The sequence below is a fragment of the Dendrobates tinctorius genome, unplaced genomic scaffold (assembly GCF_039654945.1).
Source record: "Dendrobates tinctorius isolate UK_male_01 unplaced genomic scaffold, ASM3965494v1 ptg000006l, whole genome shotgun sequence".
In the NCBI taxonomy this organism is placed as follows: domain Eukaryota; kingdom Metazoa; phylum Chordata; class Amphibia; order Anura; family Dendrobatidae; genus Dendrobates; species Dendrobates tinctorius.
In genome coordinates this window covers 16,601,084-16,621,462 of record NW_027361674.1, presented here as the reverse complement: position 1 = coordinate 16,621,462, position 20,379 = coordinate 16,601,084, and the positions used below count along the sequence as shown (strand labels likewise).

The window sequence follows — 20,379 nt, the reverse complement described above, 5'->3', positions numbered from 1 at the left end:
CTTCCCGGCTGGTGCCAGGCTCAGCGTCACTCATGAAAACCACACCGGCAGCCTCAGCATCTTCTGTGCCGTCTGCAGGTTCAGCTGCCGTGCCCTTGAAGCAGTGGATGTTTTGAAGCCTTAGCAGCTGAACAAGCAGTCTTCAAAGGCACAAGCAGCAGATACCAGGGTGCTGAAAGATGCCAAAGCTGGCTTATGACCTGAAGTCAGTGGTTGAAAATGTGTGAGACCACCACAAGAAGTTACTCTATTAGCCTTGTAATTTCTGGGGAACTCAAACAATTTACTTTTACAATCTGCTTTTTATTTCTGTTTCACTGAACATTTACATTTTGCCCCTCTCTTTTAAGTAGTTTATTGTGTGTATAATCGTCAGTGCAATTGTTGGGGTCGTCTGACAGTGCAAACTTAGATTAGACCTGCTTAAAGCGGACATCTCAGCTCAGTTTTGGATAGTGATGAGCGAGTATACTCGTTGCTTGGGTTTTCCCGAGCATGCTCTGGTGTCCTCCGAATATTTGGCTTGCTCAGAGATTTTTCGTCGTCTTATCTGCATGATTTGCGACTTGTAGACAGGCTGAATACATGTGGGAATTCCATATCAAACAGGCATTCCACACATGTATTCAGCCTGTCTGCAAGTCACAAATCATGCAGATAAGACAACAAAAAGTAAATCTCCGAGCACCCCAAAATACTCAGAGGACACCCGAGCATGATCGGAAAAACCCGAGCAATGAGTATACTCGCTCATCACTAGTTTTGGAATGTAAAGACATGGCAATAATGGAGGGGATATAATGCACATTAACCCTTTGGTGACCGGGCCATATTTTTCAAATCTGACCAGTATCACTTTATGTGGTAATAATAACTCTGGAACACTTCATTAAAGCTAATTGATTTTGAGACTTTTTTTTCGTGACACATTATACTTTATGGTAATGGTAAATTTATGTTTATATTTTTTGCGATTATTTGTAAAATTATCAGAAATTTGACAACAAATTATACAAATTAGCAATTTTCAAACTTTGAATGATTATCCCATTAATCCAGACAGTCATACCACATGAAATATTTATTAAATAACACTTCCCTCATGTCTGCTTTACCTCAGCACCATTTTTAAAATATCCTTTTATTTAGAAGGTTTAAAATTGTAGCAGTAATTTTTTTCATTTTTCAAGGAAATTTACAAAAGTTAATTTTTTAGGGACCCATTAAGCTTTCAAGTGGCTTTGGGGGTCCTATATTTTGTAATATCCCCAAAAGTGATACCATTTTAAAAATGGCCCCCCCCACCATATTCAAAACTGCTGTAATTTAGTTTATTAACTATTCTGGTGCTTTTTGGGAATTAATACAAAGTGGCATGACAAAAAGGAAAATACTGTATATACTTGAGTATAAGCCGAGGCACCTAATTTTGCCACGAAAAACTGGGTAAGCTTATTGACTCGAATATAAGCCAGGCATGCATTGTCGCCCCCATCGCTGTCCTTGTATGCATGGCTCCCCTGTCCATGATTGCATGGCTCTTTATCCCCTATCCTTGTATGCATGGCTCCCCTGTCCTTGTTTGCATGGCTCCTTATCCCCCTATCCTTGTATGCATGGCTCCTCTGTCCCTATCCTTGTATGCATGGCTCCCCGTCCCTGTCCTTGTATGCATGTGTCATGATCCAGACGGGGTTTTGTCTTTGGCCCGTCCTGGTCAGACAGGGGTTAATTGTTTCTGCCTCTCTCTGGCAGAGGGTGGCTATTTAGTGGCCATTCGACCTAGGTCCGGTGTCAGTTATACTCCTGCCCTCGGCTGAGTTAGTTGACCCCTTGCGTACGTGTGTCTTGTGCCTGATAACTTGTTGCTTGTTTGGTTTTGATCCGGTTCCGTCCCTGTTACGAGTTCTGCCTGTCCCCCTTGTACTGCGCTACCCTCTCTGTGTATGACTCTTTGCCTGAGACTTGACTATTCTCTGCTCGTCCCTCTGTTACCGCGCCGCCCTCTTAGTGTATGACCTCTGCTTTTCTGACCTGCGTTTCCCTCTCCTCTACTACAGTATCCCTGCAGTAGGTATATTACATCATCTGCAGCAGTAGGACGCTAAGCCCCGCCCCCTGCAGTCACATGATCGTAGGTCCTTGTACTCCTTACTACTTTCAGTGTCGCAGGTCCTGTCTGCTTGAACTTTCACTGCAGTATCGGACCCCGGGCCCTCCCGTAGTGTGGGTAAGTCACCCTGCTCAGCCGTGGCAGGTTGCCGACGCTGACAGGATCCTGACAGCATGGCTCTTTATCCCCTGTCCTTGCATGCATGGCTCTTTATCCCCTATCCTTCTTTGCATGGCTCCCCGTCCCTTTCCTTGTATGCATGGCTCTTTATCCCCTGACCTTGTATGCATGGCTCTTTATCCCCTGACCTTGTATGCATGGCTCTTTATCCCCTATCCTTGTATGCATGGCTCCCTGGTCCCTTTCTTTGTATGCATGTCTCCCCTATCGCTGTCCTTGTATGCACAGCTCCTTATCCCCTATCCTTGTATGCATGGCTCCCCCTTTCCTGTCCTTTTATGCATGGTTCTTTATCCCCTATCCTTGTAGGCATGGCTCCCCGGTCCCTATCCTTGTAGGCAAGGCTCCCCCGTCCCTATCCTTGTAGGCATGGCTCCCCCGTCCCTATCCTTGTAGGCATGGCTCCCCCGTCCCTATCCTTGTAGGCATGGCTCCCCCGTCCCTATCCTTGTAGGCATGGCTCCCCCGTCCCTATCCTTGTAGGCATGGCTCCCCCGTCCCTATCCTTGTAGGCATGGCTCCCCCGTCCCTATCCTTGTAGGCATGGCTCCCCCGTCCCTATCCTTGTAGGCATGGCTCCCCCGTCCCTATCCTTGTAGGCATGGCTCCCCCGTCCCTATCCTTGTAGGCATGGCTCCCCCGTCCCTATCCTTGTAGGCATGGCTCCCCCGTCCCTATCCTTGTAGGCATGGCTCCCCCGTCCCTATCCTTGTAGGGCATGGCTCCCCCGTCCCTATCCTTGTAGGGCATGGCTCCCCCGTCCCTATCCTTGTAGGGCATGACTCCCCCGTCCCTATCCTTGTAGGCATGGCTCCCCCGTCCCTATCCTTGTAGGCATGGCTCTTTATCCCCTATCCTTGCAGGCATGGCTCTTTATCCCCTATCCTTGCAGGCATGGCTCTTTATCCCCTATCCTTGCAGGCATGGATCTTTATCCCCTATCCTTGCAGGCATGGATCTTTATCCCCTATCCTTGCAGGCATGGATCTTTATCCCCTATCCTTGCAGGCATGGATCTTTATCCCCTATCCTTGCAGGCATGGCTCTTTATCCCCTGTCCTTGCATGCATGGCTCTTTATCCCCTGTCCTTGTATGCATGGCTCCCCGTTCCTGTCCTTGTATGCATGGCTCTTTATCCCCTGTCCTTGTATGCCTGGCTCCCCGGTCCCTGTCCTTGTATGCCTGGCTCCCCGGTCCCTGTCCTTGTATGCATGTTTCCTATTTAAAAAAACAAACATCCTACTCACCTTCCTGTGCGCCCTGATGCATCTCGTTCCGGCGCCAGCAGCTCTTCCTGCCTAGCGATCACGTGGCCCTGCTCATTAAGGTAATGAATATTCCCTCCACGCCTATGGGAGTGGAAAGGCGTGCTCATTCATTATCTTAATGAGCGGGGCCACGTGATCGCTCAGCCGGATCTGCTGCTGGTGCCGGAACCAACAAGATGCAGCGAGGGCATGCAGAAGGGTGAGTAGGATGTCTTCTGGAAGCCGGTGGCTGTCACTGCGCGCTGCTATAAGAGAAATGAATATTTTTTTCTCTTTAGCAGCGGGCACAATTACAGCCCCAGCCACTGGCTCCTGCCTCCTGTGACTCGCCGCTCCCTCTCCCCCGCCGGCCCTCTGGGACAATTGACTCGTGTATAAAAAAAATGCTGAAAAACTCTGCTTATATACGAGTATATAAGGTAGTTATTTTTACCACCTAAATGTCGCTTCTGAACAGGCTGCTATGTAAGACTCTAAGTCCGTGATTTACCCTGAATTATCATGACGAACATCAGAACCACATAATCATGATCTCAGGGTGCCGAAGAGGTTAAAGAGGAGCCATTGTCTGACTTCCCTGCCCTATATTGTAAGTTCGCCTCTCTGTTATGTTTATATGCAGTTTTACAGACAGGAGAGCAGGAGCAGAGAGACACAGATACGCTTCCAGAGACAGTAAACAGCACGTTAGTAGTCGAAACTTTGGATTGATTTTTCAAGGACTAATGACTCTTTCAGATGCCTGTGTATGCACAGACCATCTGCGGGGGCTTCTGACCTAAATGTGACGTACTAATAGACATATATGAGGATGTCGAGAGACCCCCGGCCAGTCCACATATCTCGGAGTGCAGGGACATTTAGAATGTTGCTGAAATCTTCACTGCTGTGATTTTGAACTCTTCTCTGTAGATGTCTTCTATCTTAGATATTATTGTGTAGTGTCTCTTTAATGGAAATAAAACCCTTCCCGGGGTGTGAGGTACTGTGTGTGCCTGGATTAAAAATAGTGACGCTCCGGATTGTATGACCTAATTTCTATTTTCACAGTTCATGAATGATCGCCACACACGTAGCTGGTCGGATCAGTGTCTTTTTTTTTTTTTCTCTCTTCTGATCTTTGTAATTCCTGGGGTCACGGCATCGCTAGGATGACCTTAAAGAGGGTCTGTCAACAGGTCAGAGGAGGCCAGTTTGGGCTCTTATTTGATACCCTCTGTTCCATGGTGTTTTCTGTTTTTTTTAATATTTTTTAAATTTCCATATGGTTTAATTACTGTAACTTCTAAAAGATGCGGTTGACACTACTGAAATTTGGACTGTACATACTTTGGTTCCTGAGAAATGGAAGTGCAATGAACTTCAGCAACGGTGACGAGAAACCTCCTTGCACTCAGGATTCTTGTCGACTTTTCACCCCACCGGTGGTCTCCGCTACAAGATAGACTTTTTGCGTTTCTGTAGTTTGTCTGGTGCTTACATTTCACTCCTGCCAAATTCAGTCTTCATCTGTTTACAATGTACAGATACAGTTTTGAAGAGCGTGTTCTCATTGTGAAAGCCTGTTGGTATAGTGAGTTCTTAAAGAGGTGCCAAAGAGAGTTTCTAAAGAAGTTTGAAGGTCGAAATACGACGTCCAAACCATGTATTGTCATTGGTAATATACTGGAACGTTACTGGATAGGCTTGATGGAGGACATTTCCGTTGGGGCCATTTGAAAGGTCAGGTGTACATTAACAGGCAGCAAACATTATCGGCACTTCGAGAGAACATAAAATGAGACAATGCTGACGCCAGACATCCTGTGGAATACATTCAACAATTTGGAGCGCTTGTAGGCAAGCGTGGATGTGAATGGTGAACATTTTCAATACCTGCTTTAAAATATCACTTTCTCGTGAACCAAAGTATGTAGAGTTCATATTTCTGAACGATAGATTCTCTCTTTTAGAAATCACTTTTCTGGATAAAGTAGCGAATGAATTGCCCTGTATTATTTTTATGGTCATTACCAAGGGGGTGCTGCTCACAGAGTAATATTACAGAATAGCTCATACACAAGCTCTCAGATAATGCTGTGAGCAACTATCCCTTTCCTGCGTGTTTCTACTCCTCTATGCCCTGTGGTGATGGCCCCATCTGGTGACGACCTTCCTGTGTCTCTCTGCCTTCAGTTGGTCACAGGGCAGTATTTTACTCTATTGGGCCCTTTACCGACCTCCCTGCAAGTCTATGCTCTATTGTCCCTGTGCCATCCTCCCTGTGCCCTCCGGTGGCGGCCTTTCTGTGTCTCTGTGGCCTCAGTTGGTCACAGGGCAGTGTTTTACTCTATTGGGGCCTGTACCGACCTCCCTGCAAGTCTATGCTCTATTGTCCCTGTGGCGGCCTCCTTGTTCCCTCCGGTGGCGGCCTTTCCGTGTCTCTCTGCCCTCAGTTGCGCAAAGGGCAGTATTTTACTCTATTGGGCCCTTTACCGACCTCCTTGCAAGTCTATGCTCTATTGTCCCTGTGCCGGCCTTCCTGTACCCTCCAGTGACGGCCTTTCCGTGTCTCTCTGCCCTCAGTTGGTCACAGGGCAGTATTTTACTCTATTGGGGCCTGTACCGACCTCCCTGCAAGTCTGTGCTTTATTGTCCTGGTGGTGGCCTCCCTGTGCCTCTCTGTTGACGCACCAAAGGAGCATGACTATTTTTTCGTTTTCCATATGGGTACAGAATGATTCTGATGGCAGACTAATGGGTACAGAATGATCCATATGGGTCTCACGTCTAACAGCAAGTTTCTTTTTCACTTTTATTTATTTTTTTCAGAGCCATTTAAGACACACAATCTGCGCCGGCAATGGGATTTATAATTTCTCGTTTCCCCATGAAGCTTCTGGTCATCTTTACATATGAATTGTCTTCCTAAACCAGGAGAGGGGATCGTTACATGGGAAGCTTGTATCGCATCGGCCCAAGATGTTAATTATGCTCTGCAATGATTACAGTGGTTATTAGCATTCACGCTGGAGGTCGCAGCCGCTCAGTACTTCTATTTGTGGCCTCCTTCTGCTGGATCAGCAGCAGTGGGCAGAACATTTTCTTTGCAGACAGCACTATTTGCCATCTTCGTTTAGGACTTTGTCCATTTGGAGATCAGGAGTTGAGCTCCGTAACTTCTTCTACGCTGCTGCTTTCCTTATAAAGATGGTGGCGGCTTTCCAGTGAGTTCACCGGTGACTGTTTCCTGCATCCCATCTGTGTACACAGTGTTCAGACTGAGGGATGGGAATAGCAGGGTCACCACGATTTGTGACGTTGGAGAAATTATTGGAAATCCATTAATGTGTCTCCTTGTGCACGCTGTAGGCTCATGGCTAATATGCTATAATTAACTACAACAGAAATGTAAAAGTAAAATCTGCAAATACCATATTAAAGGCAATCGGAGACTTGCTGATGGTCTTGCACCTCTCCGCACTACGGTAAGTACTCAGTTACCCTAACTGGACATTTGTCCCCACCAGGTCACTAACGGTGACTTTCCGTATATCTATTGTGCGCACAGACCCACATGGTTTCATTGATCCGAAATTAGAGCACCATGTGGAATTATAATGTCGCTTCAGAAGAACAAAAGGGCTCCCAATGTCTCATTTACAATATGGACATTTATTTGGGTGTCACTTTCCAACTAATGCCAGGAGCCTGCTTCACAGATAACATTGTATTTAATGGAAAAAATATGGCGCCATTTTTCCAATAACACGATGGACAGTGTTTTGGTACCCGTTAGGACTCTATAAGTCCATATCGTCTGTCAGACACCGTTATTGCAAATCGAAGGATGGTTTCATTGTAACACTATCACACGGATGTGATCTGAGCCTCGCTGTAGCCACAAATCATGTTTGCTGCAAAAATCGCACAAAGAAAAATACACACCTTGTAAAACAAACATGTGCAAACCTGTTTTCTGTCGATCCCATAGTAAACATGCTCTGTGCACTCACTTTGAAGTATTGTGCAGATTATTCTGTATAATGGTCCTCTGTGGAAGCATTGTGCAATCGTGAGCATAAGAAAGGCACAGTTATGTAACAAAAGGATAACCGGTGTGCAGGTGCATAAGGTTTGGTAGGATTCTCTCCTAACTGTACAGAAGAAAACTGGCGGGGTAGTCTGGCCTTGTTCAGCAAAAAAAAAAAAATAGCAGCCTTCAAGTACATTTGCACTTGATGGACCGCTCTGCAGGACCGGCTTCAGTTCTTTTGTGAGAAATGCATCTGGTAGTTCATGATGGTGGGGGAGATGTGAATTTTTTTTTTTTTTTTTTAACCAACCAGATGGTTAATGGGGAATCTGTCAGCAGGATTTCATCCCCCCCCCCCCCTAACTATTAGTATGCGTTTTCAAAGACACGTTCAACAATACCTTTACATGACCAGTCCTTTCCTCCATTGCTGAAAAATCAGTGTTTTAAATTGCTAAAGAGCTATGGTAGATCTGAGGCCTCTGTCATTCCAGCTCTATTCCACCTCCCACTTCCTGCTTGACTGATGATGACTCGTTTGCCTGAAGTCACACATCATATAGGCTGTCAATCAAGCTGGAGGAGGTGGAGCTAGGTTGGGAATAAAGCTGGGGTGACAGGAGCTTCAAATTTACCATAGTACGTCAGTCTCATTTGCATATCAATTAAAAAATCTCTAACTGCAGCTTATGTTTCTCCCTCTCCCATATTGATAGTTCTGCTTCACGTCACTTGTCTTATCTATTGCATTTTTTCTAGGCTGTATTGTGCATAAATATGTGACTTCAGATTTTGTATTAGTCTAGCCTGATGAAGAGACCTGAGTAGTCTCGAAAGCTTGCAATGTATTACCATCTTTTCAGTTAGCCATTAAAAGGTATCAACTACTGAGGACTCTCAATCCTGAATATTTTTCTATCTACTGGCTAACACGGTACAAAGATATACATCTTTCCTGTATCAAAATGGAGGATACCAGAATGTACCGCATCTTTATGGAACTAAAACCACTTCTGAAGAAACGTGCACAAATGGACAGCGACATTTTTTTCTTATCTAAATGCAAAAAGGAGAATCTAATTCCCAAAGGACTCTGGATTACAAACCCAATTCTTCATACCTACAATACCCATTATGCACAAAACCTTTGTCACAGGACTTCTGAGAGACTAAGGAACCACCTTTTACATGTCTGCTACAGCATAAGGAGTAAAGTCCAGGGGCAATTTGAAACTCTGAGGAAAACACTTACAGAAAGCACAGAGCAAAAATTACAACAATACTACAACAAACTACGGACCTTTCTGGTTCATAACAAGGAAAAGAAACTACACAGACTGCGTCTCAATTCAGGACTCTATACAAACAGATACAAAACAAATCCAAAACCTGACAACTTGGACAACCACTCCATTCCAGACACAAAAGCATCTAACTGTGTCATCAATCTCTCAGATTATAAACCCAACAAAGTGGAACTGGCCGTGCTTTCTAGAGGACTCTCATTTTGTCCCACTAAGGCCCTAGATAAAACTGAACTCTGCAGTGATATGGAACAGTATTTCAGGAGACTGCGCCTGAGGGAATATTTCAATGATACAGAAGATTCAGAAAACACTCAGACCGAAGGAAAAGGGATCGTAACAACTAGGAAAAGGTCAGACTGGACACCTCCACCTGGACGCAACCCTCATTTGGATAAATATATAGACTCCTTCAGACATTTGATAAAATCCACAATCATAGACACTAACAGGAGACAAGCATCCAACATCAGTGCCCAGGAGAGAAAGGCCATACGGTCTTTAAAAACCAACAAAGAAATCATCATTAAACCTGCTGACAAGGGAGGTGCAATAGTCATGATGAATACGTCAGACTACATGAAGGAAGCAAACAGGCAACTTATGGACACATGCTACTATAGAAAATTGGAGTCGGATCCTACACAGGACTATTACAAGGAACTAAACAAGTTGGTTTCTTGTCTGCCTGACCAGTCCATAAGAGCTGGCGATGACCTGATACCAGAGACTCCAAGAATAGGGACATTCTACATGCTTCCCAAAATCCACAAATCTGGAAATCCAGGAAGACCAATTATTTCATGTGTGGGCACCCTCACTGAGCAGGTATCTGGATGGGTAGAGGGTATTCTTAAACCACTGGTGAAGGATACATCCAGCTACATTCAGGACACAACTGACCTATTGAATAAACTAGCAGCAATAGGTCCTCTACCAGAAGGAACCATCCTGGCCACCATGGATGTGGAATCTTTGTACTCTAATATCCCACACCAAGATGGTTTACATGCCTGCAAATTCTTCATGGAAAACACAGGGACTGATGCTGATGCCGTGGTGAAACTTATAAAATTCATCCTCACCCACAATTACTTTGAATTTGACAACAGGATCTATCTACAGGAGACTGGCACAGCTATGGGAAGTAAAATGGCTCCACAGTATGCAAATCTTTTCATGGCCAAGCTTGAAAGCGATTTTTTGTCCTCATGCCCCATCAGGCCCCTGGCCTACTACCGCTTCATTGATGATATTTTAATCATCTGGACGGAGTCTGAGCAACAGCTAAAGACGTTCCACGAACAGTTTAATCAATTTCATCCCACCATCAATTTAACACTCAACTACTCCAGTACCGAGATTAATTTTTTGGACACCATCATTAAGCTAAAAAACAATGAAATAGAGACATCCCTGTATCAGAAGCCAATCGACCGTCCAACATACCTTAAATGGGACAGTTTCCATCCAAAACACATAAAGAACTCTATTATCTATAGCCAAGCCATCAGATACAATCGTATATGTTCCAACCCCATGGATAGAGACAAACACCTTGGTCGCCTCAAAAAAACCTTTTTGAATCAGGGTTACCATCCAAGAACAATTGAAAACCAAATTACAAGAGCCACCAGATTGTCAAGGAATCACCTGCTACATTACAAAGCTAAAGAAGAAAATAACCGAGTGCCTCTAGTAGTCACCTACAACCCAAATCTGGAGGTGCTAAGGGGAGCTGCACGGAAATTACAACCTTTACTACAAAAAGATGCCCGATTAAAATCAATTTTTCCAGACCCCCCACTGCTGTGTTTTAGGCAGCCCCCAAATTTAAGAAGCATCATTGTCAGAAGCTCCCTGTCCTCTCCAACAGCTGCAGGAACCTTTCCTTGCAACCAGAAAAAATGTAAAACCTGTCCATTTATAATGACCACGGACAAGATAAAGATCCCCAACTCACATCAGGACTACAAGATCCCAGGTACTTTCACCTGCATTACATCTAATGTGGTGTACTTAATTATTTGTACTAAATGTCCAACTGGGGGTCTGTATGTGGGGGAGACAGGGCAAAAGCTTAGAACAAGGATGAATGCTCATCGTCACACAATAAGAGAAAAAAGAATGGATCTACCTGTGGCAAAACATTTCTGTATCCCTGATCACAGCAGCATGGATATGAAATTACTGGTATTGAAAGGTAACTTCACATCTCAGAGAGAGAGACGAGTTTGGGAGTACAAATTTATGACGAACTTTGACACTCTCAGTGCTGGAATGAATGTGTCGCATGGATTTATGTCTTTTTACATCAATTAAGGAATTTCCTTTTAAAACCTTGCAGGGCAACACAGAACTAGACCCCAATCAGAGGACCATAAAACATCCAGACTCCTTATCTATGAACTGGTCCAATGTTTATATTTATGTTTCTCCCTCTCCCATATTGATAGTTCTGCTTCACGTCACTTGTCTTATCTATTGCATTTTTTCTAGGCTGTATTGTGCATAAATATGTGACTTCAGATTTTGTATTAGTCTAGCCTGATGAAGAGACCTGAGTAGTCTCGAAAGCTTGCAATGTATTACCATCTTTTCAGTTAGCCATTAAAAGGTATCAACTACTGAGGACTCTCAATCCTGAATATTTTTCTAACTGCAGCTCATATTTCCCTGCCATCTCTATCGCCTCTTGCTTTACTGAGTGCCTCTAAGCTTTATACATATTAGCCATCAATCAAGCAGAAGGCGGGGAATAGAGCTGGAGTGACAGAGGCTTCAGATCTACCATAGTCCTTCAGCCTCATTTGCATATCGATTCAAACTCTGATTTCTTAGTAGTGGTGGAAAGGACTGGCCATTTACAAATATTGCTGGACTTGTCACGAAAAGAGCTACATGCGCATATAAATTTGTTTTTAAGTTGAAATATGTTTTATATCTGATTTTAATGATGCTAGAAAAAGCATAAAGTGCACATGGGCTTGTGTGTAACTAGTTACTGAAATATTGTGTAACACTGTTTTTTTTTTTTTCAATATAACCTCTGGATGTTTATGCACCCATATATCTGCAGACTCCAAATTCACCATTTTTATTTTTAATGACCATTGGCTAATGCATTTTAATAAAAATATTCTTGTTTTTTAAGATATTTCTTAGAATGTCCAAAAATAGAGCGATAATAGTAAGGTGCCCGTTTAGTGCTCACCTGCCTGTATCGTTTTAGTGATATGATATGTTCGTTATGATTTTGCATTTTTCAGGCTTCACTTGTTCTTGTTTTTCTAGATGTGAAAGCTGTGTGGATCTTCTTTTTGTCCGTGGTTCGGGGACATGTCAGGAATGCAATACTCCCCTCAGGAAAAGCAACTTTCGAGTTCAGCTCTTTGAAGACCCCACAATTGATAAGGAAGTGGAGATTCGGAAAAAAATCTTGAAAATGTAAGTCTGACCGTGTTCAGTGACAACGGGATAGATCACCCTAAGGACAGAGTCAGACAGCCATAGGAATCGGGCCGAGACATGACCACAATGCACGGACTGGCCGACAGCTCTCCCAATCCGAGCTTGACATCTTCATATATTTCAATGCAACCATCGCACTCAGGTCGGGGGAACCACGGCCAGTCTGATCTTGGTCCCATCTATACAGCCTTCTGACTGCCCTCTAACTTTATGCTTTTGGAGCTTGGCATACACACGAGGGAGCTTAATGCTGGCCATGTAGCTGAATGGAGTGGGACGAGCATGCTACCCGTGTTTCCCCGAAAGTAGGACCCCCCCGAAAGTAAGACAGGGTGGGGGTTACGGGGGGGTCCTTCAATGTAAGGCCTCCCCCGAATGTAAGGCAGGGTTGGGGGCCGCTGTGAAATGTAAGGCCCTTACCTTTGGGCCGCCGCTGTCCCCCATTGGGTCCCCAGGCTCCAGAGGTGTCCTCAGGTGCAGCTGGGCGGGTCCAGCGCTCATGGGGTTAACTCGCCGTGTTAACCCCGCAATCCGCCCAGCTCAACAGCTCATTGGCCGCCCGTTCCCCACGTCACTGCCGGCCCCCGGCTCGAGCACTGATTGGTCCAGCAGCTTGGGCTGTAATTGGCCGCCCCAGCCCCACGTCACCGCTGTTTCCCTGCTGATTGGCACAGCGTTCCCTGCAGCACAGGCCTTCCGCACCCACAGCCGCACCGCAGAGGAAAACGTCCAGCATTTAAAAACCAAGTAGGGAAACATGTACTGTATAGGGTATGGGGCTGTGTGCAGTGGGATACGGCACTGTTATGGGGTGTGGGGCTGTGTGCAGTGGGATACGGCACTGTTATGGGGTATAACAGCATGTTAATAAATGTTAATTTATTGGTTAAAAAGAAATTGTCATTTTTTTTCGGCTAATGTAAGACCTCCCCCGAAAGTAAGACAGGGTGGGACTTTTTGGGGTAAAATTAATGTAAGACAGGGTCTTACTTTCGGGGAAACACGGTATATGAACAGTATGTGACATGCCGTGCCACGTTGCTTATAATAGGAGGAGATTCAATTTTGGGGACCCTTGGTTTTTGGGGAAGCACAGAAACGGGAGCATTTAGCAACTTCACTGCTTCACCTGTTTTTCTTCTCTCCCCAAATAGGGAATTTTGGGGTCTCATTGAGAGAAGCTGATGACAAGCTAGTGACCACAACTATGAAAATTGCACACCTTCTGTCACATAATGAATGCTTAAACTGACAATAAAGAGGAATCCTGACTGTGCATATTGCAGAGTCGGGGCTTGACTATCTACTTACACGTATAGTAACTGGAAAAAAAATTATGCTCAGCCAGTAAAATCCAATTAATCTGCTCAAAATTGCACCCAAACAGTCCCCACAGCTCCCCTATAAGAGTGCCAGATACTTAAAAAAGAGAAATGTTCCAAAAGCTGGACAGCCCCTTTATTTTATTTTACGTAATCACATGTAATTGGGGCTAAAAATCAATTTTGCAATCGGGTTTCATTAAATTATGCACCATGTTTTTTGTTTTTTTTTACAGACCTGTAGTTTCCCTGCACATTAAACTTTGATGTGATCTGTGGTCAAAAATCAGCTGAGAGGAGCTCAGACAAAGAAACATAAGAGAGATAAACTCCCCATCACACTGTCATAGTGACCTGACTGATGTCGGATTCTCAGTTAACTCATTTGGCAGCCGGCAATAGACTGTACAACACAGAGACTATAAAAGGAATACTTTGAAAGCCTTGAGTGAAACCCAATTGCAAAGATGTTTAGCAACAAATATAGGCACTTAAGTGAAAAAAAAAATTGTCCTAAAACATAGACAACCCATCTAAGGGTGCACTTGTTGGGAGCTGTTTTCTGCACCTCCTTCTCTGACACAGATGTTCCTCGTGAGAAATCTATAGGGGGTTCATCTTGCACTGATCCCCTCGATCAATGCGAGTGGTAGAGTATGGAAGTGCCGTCTAATGATTTACTCCGTTTTCCTTGAATGGGATGGAAGTGTATTTATTTATTTTTTTCTCCATACCTGATATTCTCATTTACATTTGTAAAGTTAAAGGGATTGTTCACTTTGGGATCAAAATGATTCTCCACTGTGACTGTAATCAGATTTTAAGGTGCTTGGTTGCTGAGGCCTCAACCAATTTGCTGTAATTTGTAGGGGAACAGGGTAGCAAATGTTCAGTTCCCCTTTTAGCATCAAAAGAGAAATTAAACATTTCATAGGTTCAATGAAATTAATGGGCTGCCCGTGTGATACATGGACATGTCAGAGTGAAATACGCTCTTCGTAGCTGCTCTCCACACTTGGTCATCGAATCGGAGCCTGAACAAGGAATCCTCCCCATCAGTAACACCATATTCCCTAATAGGGGACCAGACAGACATCCCCTGTAAGGAATCGTGCAGGTGTTATTCCTATAGAAACACAATAACAATAGACTGACGTGTCCTTGGACGTAACCAGAGCACAAATGACCATTGTGTTCATTGCTGGCTGCATTCAGAGAAGATCCCACTTTGTGCAGTGACTAATAGGTGTAGAACATCTTTACATTTCGGCATAATGGCCCCTCTCATGTTCTGTACATAGCGACTCCTCCAAGGACTCTCCCACATGCTGTATCACATTCTCTTTCCCTTTCTTTGCTTTCGCTAGTATTTGTGAAATTGTATTTTTGGGGGATTTGATCCGCCCCATACAGTGCCGCATGCATAAAACTCAACAATGACCCGGATGCAATTTTTTTTTTTTTTTTTTGCATTTGGTTTAATGGTGTTATGTAGATTATCAGATCTTTTAAAATTGATGAATCAACATTCTCTCTTTTTTTTATGACAATACAATTTTGGAAGTAATTCTCTTAACCATCCTGTTTTATGTGAATGTCAGCCCGGTGATGAGCTGTGGATATGGCTTTAGAAACACCCAACGATAGCCCGCTATTAAATGCGTTTCTGGGTACAAAGGTATCACAGTAAATAAATGTCTCCCAGCTACAGCTACAACTCACGTTTTGGCTGGACACTCACCAGCTTCATCTGACTCAACGCTGCTTCATTCAGCAGACTGACACACCTCTAGATAACACAGGCCCTAGTTCTAGTAAAAAAGTAAGTCAGGTGCATCTAATCAACTCCTGCATTGCTAAGACTTAACCCTGTCCTACCTGGCTCTGCTGCAAAATAAATAATAACAAAATATAATTTTAATTATTTTTGTTTTTCTAGAATGTCCTATCTAAAATTTTGTGTTGTGTACTAATATCCAGGTAGCAACGATCGGAGCATCTCCTGAAGTGCTTTCTGCCTCTTTTGCTAAATTGCTCTTCGTACTGACGCCTCTCGTCATGAAAATAGAATAAACTGAATTTCTATTGATTGGATGTCCATTAGGTCGAATAGATGTTGCTAAAATTAAGTTACATGTGATTTTTCTCCATCTTTTCACTAGATATAATAAGCGTGAAGAAGACTTTCCATGTCTGAGAGAATATAATGATTTTTTGGAAGAAATTGAGGAAATAGGTAAGTCTGAGGAAGTTTGTGAATTTTCAATGAAATCGCTTCCTGAAACTGTCATTTACCAACCTGGGGTAAGAATGAATTATTGTGGAGATGTATGTTAACCATTTATTAAAGGGGTTCTCCACCTGGAATCCTCTCCTTTCCAGTGTCCATGCCCTCTAACTCCAGCGGTAATCACTAAGGGAGAAAACCTAGTACTTATAAGTTTTATTGTAATCTAACTTTGTGGTGTTAGTCAATCCCTCCCTAAAATTAACAAGCTACATCATGATAAATATTGCTGACTCTGGATTTCGGATGGGGAGTCTAGAGCTGATGACTTCTACTCTGCACAGTCACATTTTACACTTTTAAGGCATATAAATATGAAAAAAAGTGCATTTAGACACTGGATCGGTGCGAGTCCTAGCATCAGACCCTCACCGAACAATAAGCTTTCACTTATCCGTTTGTTAGGTTATAGCTTATTTTTACTGGACATCTCCTTTAAAGGGAATCTGTCACCTCATTTTGGCAGTCTATGTAAATGATTTCGGTCCGGTCCGATGGGCGGTGTTTTGGGTCCTTTCCTCCACCCCTCTTTGGCAATGCGCGTGCATGTAATATGGAGGACAACTACGGAAATTCCCTGAAATATTGCGGACCGCAGCCAAAGAGGGGTGGAGGAAAGGACTCAAAACACCGCCCACCGGACCGAAATTATTTACATAGACCGCCAAAATGAGGTGACAGATTTCCTTTAAGGTTGGCCAAACTCGCTCATTCTCTGACTATTTAATGTGTGTATTAGGTGTTCAACCAATGTTACTTTGACCGATATTGGGGTTTAAGAAAGGACGTAACATGCTGAAATTTAATATATGCCCAATCTCTCCTCCTCAACAGACACAAAACTAGGATCAAAATCAGTAGGTTTGTGAAAATAAATGGACAGCATGGCCTCCGTGTGTCATACGAGTGCTCTCCATTTTTTTTTACTTTTAAGTATGAGAATTTTTTCATTCAAAAACTGATGCACAGACCAAAAATGAATGAAAACCAATCCAATACTCTAAGGACAAATGGACTTCAACAGAGAAAAAAATCTGCCAAGGCTGGACATATCCTAAATCTTCTGTAACCGCTCTTCACTCAGCAGCATGGGTGAAGAGGAGGGTTGTGATCACTCGTGTGAGTGAACCGCAAACTTGCTGCTCACAGACATATATTTTTCTATTTTGCTTTAGGTCGATTTTAAGTCCTGCTTTCAGATATAGAGAGGCCATCAGCCCGTCCTATCTCTTGTCCTCTTTCACCTATAAATGAATGGCTGATAATACAGTACAAAGTTTACTTCACCTTGTTGGCATTTCTTTACATCTTTCGCTGATGCAGACAAAGTTTCAAAAAATTATGTTCTTATACCATGTCGGAGTAGGAGTTGATATAGGGCTCCTGTGTTCACAATTCCTCATGTCTTGTCCACCTCCGGACATCAGTTACAGAGAACATCTTGATCTCAAAGATCCTCCTGTCCTACATTTCACGACAACCCATTGATACAAATGTGTGCCGTACAATGCATTATTTTATCACCTGTCATGATATAAAACACTATTGTGTTTTTGTGTATAACAGCATACTATTGCAGATCGCTGGAGGATGCTATGTGAACCTACTGTCAAAGGGCTCTTATAATAAGTAAGAAATGCCCAAAAGAGCTCTTAAAAGGAATCTGTCAGTGGGATTTCTTACGTCAGACTATTTATATATGCATGTATCTCTTTCAAAGACAATTCCAGCAATAACTTTACTTGGCCAGTCCATTCTTCCATTACTGAGAAATCAGCATTTGAAACAATATGCAAATGAGGCTGAAGAGCTATGGTAGATCTGAGGCTTCTATCACTCTGGCTCTATTCTACACCCAACACTGCTGCCTCCTGCTTCACTGACTGCCTCATTGCTATGTGACTTCAGGGTAATGAACTGCCAATCAAGCAGGAGGCAGGGAATAGAGCTGGAGTGACACAGGTTTAAGATCTACCATAACTCTTCAGCCTCAGTTGCATATTGGTTCAAACGCTAGTTTCTCAGTAACGGAAGAACAGACTAGCCATATAGAGGTATTGTTGGACTTGTCTTTGAAAGAGTTACATGCACGTGTAAATAGTTTGGGGATGGAGGGGGGTTAAGTCCTGACAGATTCCCTTTACAGTAGAAAAGGCTGCATACTACAAGTCCTAGTTAGCCTCTTTATATCCGTCAATGATGTCCATTTATGTATAGATAATGTTGCCTTTTTATGAATACAGGGAATTGAACCATTTTAATGTATAATTAGTCATGCGGAAGTAATGCAAGCAAGTGATTTATTACATCAGTTCTTTATTGACAGTATTATAAGTACTGTAAAATGCTGCATTGTTCTGTATGAATTGTTTTTTTTTTTATTTTTTGCCACCACCTTTTTTTCGGCACATTTGATGGCTCTCCATAAATTCATGTATCTGGGTTTTTATTTCTTTTATCTGGTTAAACTTTTTCTCTTTTTCTTTCTTTGATAGTATTTAATCTGACAAACAATGTGGATCTGGACAACACAAAGAAGAAAATGGAATATTACCAAAAACTAAACAAGGACACAATTCAACGAAATAAGATAAAAATGGTCTGTACTGTATCAAATGCCAATTTATTATTATTGGGCATAGTAAAATACAATGAAAAAAGGTGGCTTTTTAAAAATTGGTACTGTTGAATGTAAGGTCCAGCCTTTTAGAGGGGTTGTCCCATGAGCAAAGTACTGTTTAATCAATAGCTCTTGAAATAATATGTTCCACAATTGGATGTTACAACATTGTTTTCCTGTATTGAGATAATCTTGTAGATATGCCCCTGCTATATACTTTTATTTGCTTTTTCCAACCATGCATAGCTGCTCTAGTTTATGGTTAGCACATACAACAGCTCCTGGCAAGAGGAGGAAGCATAAGTGAGTCAAGTCTCTTGTAATAAGTGAGTATACTGATGAAACAGCAGGAGCTTGCAGTTGCTGCTTTTTGAGGTAACATGTACCCGCCTGCTTTATCACAGGAGTGAGTGTTTTTGCCCACATCTCCCGCCCTCTGAGCTCATCATAAATCAAGTCATTGACTTAGGAGCTCCAGAGGCCACTTAGCTTATATGTCACTGACATGATTTATGATGAGCACACAGGACTTGTGACAGAGCATAAACACTTGCTCCTATGATAAAACAGGCAGGGAAATGTGTTAACTCAAAAAGTGTAGGCTGCAAACCCCTGCTATGTAGTGTCTGTATACTCATATATGTGACTTAAACTTTTTTCCTGGCCAGAAGCTGTGATATGATCAGACCATGTCCCTGCACGGTCAGACACAGCCATTACACAACACATAATGGCTCAGCACAAGATGTTTATTTTTTTAACAAATCCAATTCTGGAACTTATCATTCTAACATACCGTATATACTCTTGTATAAGCTGAGATTTTCAGCCAATTATTTTGGGCTGAAAGTCCCCCTCTCGGCTTATACACCAGTCATATACCTGGGGGTCGGTGAGGGAGGGGGAGCGGGGATGTCAGAGATCATACTGATCCCCCCCTGACGCGTGTCTGCAGTCCCCCTGCTTCTCCCACAGTCTCCCTTCCTTCAGTGGTCACGTGGTACCGCTCATTAAATTCAAGAATATGCGCATATTCATGAGTTTAATGAGTGGCACCACATGACTGCTGAAGGAAGGAAGGGAGATCGTGGGAGAAGGGGGGGGGGCTACAGAGACCGCACCAGGAGGGGGTAGGTATATCCAATATTCACCTGTCCACAGTCCATTACTGCTTGCTGCTGTCTGCTGTGTCCTCTTTCAGTGACGTTTAGGCAGCAGAGGGCGCGATGACGTGGTTAGTTTGCGCCGCCCCCTCTGCTGCCTGAACAGTCACTGACAGGACGCTGCAGACAGCAGCAAGCAGCGATGGACCGGGGACAGGTGAATATCTCAGGTGCTGGGTCCTGAGCCAGCGGTGACACCGGCTTCTGTCCCCCATAGCGCGCCTGTGTCTCAGCCTGCTCAGGACCTGACACCTGGCCCCCCAGCGACGAGAGGTGAGTATGTAATTTTTTTTTTTTTTTTTTTTTTGCGGCAGCAGCATATGGGGCATAATCTATGGAGCATCTTATGGGGCATTTTATGGGGGTATAATCTATGGAGCATTTTATGGGGGCATAATCTATGGAGCATTTTATGGGGCATAATCTATGGAGCATCTTATGGGGCATAATCTATGGAGCATCTTATGGGGCATAATCTATGGAGCATCTTATGGGGCATAATCTATGGGGCATTTTATGGGGGCATAATCTATGGGGCATTTTATGAGGGCATAATCTATGGGGCATTTTATGGGGGCATAATCTATGGAGCATCTTATGGGGCATAATCTATGGAGCATTTTATGGAGCATCTT

General features: G+C 43.5%; 1 protein-coding gene across 1 annotated transcript in view; it reads left to right on the top strand.

Moving 5' to 3' along the window:
* The window catches only part of MNAT1 (MNAT1 component of CDK activating kinase), a 189,180-nt gene that overhangs the window by 7,816 nt on the left and 160,985 nt on the right, over positions 1-20,379 (top strand). The window contains exons 2-4 of the mRNA XM_073571114.1: positions 12,176-12,328; positions 15,837-15,910; positions 18,457-18,560. Coding sequence (XP_073427215.1) covers positions 12,176-12,328; positions 15,837-15,910; positions 18,457-18,560 — 331 coding nt within the window. The remainder of the gene's footprint in view (positions 1-12,175; positions 12,329-15,836; positions 15,911-18,456; positions 18,561-20,379) is intronic.